The following is a 4,297-nucleotide window of genomic DNA, read 5'->3' as shown; positions in this document are numbered from 1 at the left end:
TGATTAACCAACTTGCTCTGGGCAACATTTATAAAATCAGTCCTTCCTTGTTATTGGTGCTATTATTACTCACAAAAGTTGTGCCGTTTTTCTGTTTCTAACAGTTTGGTTGTAGGTGGAGATTGTGTTGCTGGATAACTGAACTCAGTGTTGGAACCATGAACCACAAACTTACCATAAAACAAGAGCACAGTGTTATTAAATGGACTGGGACACATCTAGAAGCAGGTAATAAGGTGCAAGGCGACCACATTAGCAGATGTGTTTGTTGTTGAAACGGTTTTTCAAATGTTGGTTTTGGAGAGAGGGCTCCTCTCATCTCTGATCCTTCAACACTCCAGCCTGCTTTCAGCTCTGTTTATGGGCTGTATCATCTCCCTTTCTTCCCTTGCTTTAATCTTCTTAAAACAACGTGTGAAAGAGGTTCTCTGCTTTGTCTTTGAAGCGAGAAGCGCTGCTGAGCTCTCTGACTTTAAAGTCAGACTTCACACCTGGAGGATGTCGCCCAGCAGGAGCTCTGTCTGTTCCAGACTAAAGAGAGCTGTCACTGCTCCGGCGAGGCCTCCGGATCACCAAATAACCTGGAAATAAATCACCAGAGACGCCTTTTCTATTTTAACAGAAGTTTTATTGCTTTCTTTATATATATAAAAAGAATACTTCTCACCATAGGGAGACGGCCAGAATAAATTAGTGTGCAAAACAAGAAAAAGACAACAAATACATGAAAATCTTTCGGCAGGACACAAGTCACACAGATAATTATGAGGAGGATCTCTCAGAGTTAAACCCTGAGGAACCTCACATGGAAATGTGACGGATGGATACATCTTTTATCATCCACCTCCACATCACACTCTTTCATCATTGCAGCAGATTTAAGGGGGGGAGGGCTAAATCCCCCCCAGCTCAGAGATTTCACCTCTTCCTTTGCTCTTTGGCTCATGTGACCAGTCTGAGACCAAGTCGCTGACTGAGCTCAATCAAAGTCAATCATCAAACATATACACAGCACATGTACAAGCAAGCATTTCTACATTATTTACAGGCTTTGGCGCTGTGAGCTTTCAGGAAATAAATAATCGGTCATGGCATCACTGGATATTGATGACTTGTTACATATTGACAGTTCTGAGGGGTCAATCGACAGCGCTCAAGGCCACGGCCTCCACAATGTCTGGCTGAGCGGGGAGCTCTGGGGGGACCCCTCTTTGCTCGACGGCCTCTCGGCCCTCGTCTGCAGCTGACTCTGGGGCTGTGGGACTCTGGGAGAACTCTGCAGGACTGGGAGTTGGTAGGGGTGAGGAACGCCGCCGCGCAGCCCGAACACTTGCGTTTGCAGTCGGCTCTTCTGCCTCAGCATCCGGAGCAGGGACTTTGTGTACTGCAGGGAGCTGGAGGTCTGGCTCTGTGCAGCAGCCGGAGAATCTGGGAAGCGAACGGAGAAGGTTGCGTCCAGGGCCGGCCCGAGCCAGAGGCCCTTCCCTTCCGGGCCCAGGAACTGAGACGCTCGCCGCAGGCAGGTGGCGAAGCCGTCGTGGAAGGAGGAGTGTTTCTGGCCTCCGGCTCTTGTCTTGTGTTCGGTGGCAGTTTTCTGGAGGAAGACGACCGTGTGCTCCAGGATTTCAGCCTTCTCTACTCTGTGTTTAGGCCCAATCTGCAGGACAGCAGCAACACGAGTTAGTATGAGACCACAGAACATATAAAACAACACTGCTATCCTCTTTGGATAACAGGTGTTTTATGTTGCATAAAATACATTTGTATAACATAAGCATGCGTGGGTCTGTAATCCATTGAAAAAACTTGTTCAATTTACCTGTTGAGGCTCCTGCAGCAACATGGCCCTCAGATGCTCCATACTGCAATTCATCCTCTCCCTTCTGCGCTTCTCCACCTGGGATTTTATCAGCTACAAGAAAAAAGAACAGCCCGGATTAAGTAAACCAGTTGCTCACATGTAATCATTCTGATCAGTTGCAGAATGGTCACGCGGAATAATTGACGATACCTTTCTGCTGCTGGTGGCATCGTCCGTTTCTTGTAATATCTTCATGATCGCGGACTTTCCAACTCTCTGTCCAAATCCAGTAGTAGCTGCTTGCTTCACAGTCGGTGACTGATCTCTCTCGGGTCGCTGCAGCCTCTTTTACCTCGTCCCTGACCGTCTCCTCCCACTCCTCCCACCGGACCAGCGGCGGCCAATCTCTGCACACCGAGCTCCCCCTCCTCCTTCTTCTCCTCCTCCCTCTCCTCCTCCTCCTCCTCCTCCTCCTCCTCCTCCTTTTACAGCCTGCTTGGCCCTGCCTTCTCTTTAAACTTATACATTTATGGTTTACTTTAATTCTTTAAACTTACAATAGGTAGCCTATTAGTTTGGGGGAAAATAAAAGCTTTTGGATAGTTACCACCCTCAAACGCGTGCGTAAAACCCGTGCGTAAAACCACTAAAAACCGACGTTTAGAAGGTGGACCCCCCTCTTTTACACTCCTATATGGAGTTTTTGGTAATTTATTACCAAAGCCAGAGGCCAGGTCTACAATTGCATTTGCACGTGTGCTGTTTATTTGTTTTTATCTTTTAGGGCTCAGAATGACAGAACGTTTTAGATTTGCACAGATTCAGATTTGCGCGGATATAAAACATTCATAATACAACATTTTTAGGGACAGAAAGTTTAATTCGGTGTACTTGGTGATGCATTCATTATGTTTCCTGAAACCTTCTCTCTTTGATGCATTTTTGATCCTGGTTATATAATTATCAGCTCGCTTTAAGGTCCACATGTGAAGTTTTCACGCGGGTGCATGAACTATGCTGTGCAGATGTGAGTGGTTTTGCATGTCTGCCCACGTGCTGTTGAATGAATCCCTAAAACATTCACAAATGCATGGGCGCAATTTCCACTGGGGACAGGGGGGACATGTCCCCCCCACTTTTCAAAATCAGGTTTTTGTCCCCCCCACTTTTTACAGTATAAAAACTAACGGTAGGCTCAGCCTGTAATTGCAAATCATCAAGACACCATGTGCGAAGGTACTGACGGCACGGCAGCCCCGCTCTCCTTCCTCCCTCCTCCCCTCCCCTCTCCCAGCAGTGCTGCTCAAGGCTGATTTATGGTTCCGCGTTAAATCGACGCAGGCATACGGCATAGGGTACGCGGCGACGCGCAACGTACAGTGCGCGTAGGTTCTGCGTCGATTTAACGCGGGACCATAAATCAGCCTTCACAGACAGACAGCCAGGACGCGGCGCAGAAATGAAGAGGAGCCGGCAGCTCAGTTTAAAATCCATTTTTGCAGCGGGACAACAAAGCAGCTTACTTACAATTTATCCAAAACCTTGATTTGATTTGATGTATTTTATTTTTGTACATGTAAAAAAGAAACAACACTTCATGAGAAGTTTAAGAAAACAAAACAAAACAAGGAATTTCATCCTTCAAAACTTGATAAATTGATTTACATGTGACAAAAAAGGAGTAGGAAGAAGTGTAAACTTAAACCTTACTCAAGCAAATGTAACTGAGTACTACCCACCTCTGGTTATGTGTTGTATAGAGTATGGAAAGCATATTTTCTCTCTGCTGTTACTTCACTAACTGGCAGGGGAAAGCAGTAGCACTGTAGTGCAGGTAGGTTAATATGTTGTAAATGGTTAGGTGATTTTGGTTTGTTTATAAGGAAAGGAAGGAATGAACATGATTTATTTTCATATTTCATAGGAGAAATATGTGGAGACAGGCGCAAGTGAAGAGGTGCAGGCAGGCAGGAACCCAACCATGTTAGCCCAAAAGTGATTGTAGAACAGCATCTCAGCAACAAAACCTTAAGATCAAGAGAAGTGGTACTGTGAATTTCCTTGGCTCCATTATAAACAAGGAGGAGTCAATGGAATCCTATGTTTTTTCTGTGCCCAAGCTTTTGAAAATGAAAAATCAAGCCTGGCCAAGAATGCAGATCCAGCATTTTCCCAAAACGGGCAAAAAAAAAGTTAAAAAGTGCCAAAAAAAGTTAATGCATATTAAAATCGTTTGATCATTCGCATTCACACACACACACACCCACACACCCACACATAGTCTTACAAATAAAAGCCACACTGCACATCCACGCTACAGCTACACGCACAAATTTACCCATCCTACTTGTGTCCCCCCCACCTCTGAAACTAAAGTTTCGCCCTTGCACAAATGTGTCACATTAAGAAAACTATCCTCAATAATCCAACTATGATCAGGCATTTGTGAGACTTGGCTCATCGGATAGGTTATTTTCGTCTTTATGTTCCACCTTT

General features: G+C 45.4%; 1 protein-coding gene across 1 annotated transcript; it reads right to left on the bottom strand.

Annotated features, from left to right (window-relative positions):
- Nucleotides 1–796: 796 nt before the first annotated feature.
- her7 (hairy and enhancer of split related-7) lies at nt 797–2,056 on the bottom strand. The gene is made up of 3 exons (XM_061717979.1): nt 2,012–2,056; nt 1,820–1,912; nt 797–1,657 (listed from the first exon to the last, which is right to left on the bottom strand). The coding sequence occupies exons 1-3, from the start codon at nt 2,054–2,056 to the stop codon at nt 1,154–1,156; spliced, it is 642 nt and encodes a 213-aa protein (XP_061573963.1). The 3' UTR covers nt 797–1,153.
- Nucleotides 2,057–4,297: the final 2,241 nt, after the last annotated feature.

This window comes from Cololabis saira, chromosome 3 (assembly GCF_033807715.1).
Source record: "Cololabis saira isolate AMF1-May2022 chromosome 3, fColSai1.1, whole genome shotgun sequence".
NCBI classification, from domain to species: domain Eukaryota; kingdom Metazoa; phylum Chordata; class Actinopteri; order Beloniformes; family Belonidae; genus Cololabis; species Cololabis saira.
This window is presented reverse-complemented; position numbering and strand designations above follow the sequence as displayed.

Excerpts from the sequence above, each read along its gene's own strand:
- her7 (XM_061717979.1), bottom strand. The coding sequence starts at position 2,056 with ATGAAGATATTACAAGAAACGGACGATGCCACCAGCAGCAGAAAG. Across the intron at positions 1,913-2,011 it reads ATGCCACCAGCAGCAGAAAG|CTGATAAAATCCCAGGTGGA; the intron begins GTATCGTCAATT and ends TTTTTCTTGTAG. Across the intron at positions 1,658-1,819 it reads TGCTGCAGGAGCCTCAACAG|ATTGGGCCTAAACACAGAGT; the intron begins GTAAATTGAACA and ends GCTGTCCTGCAG.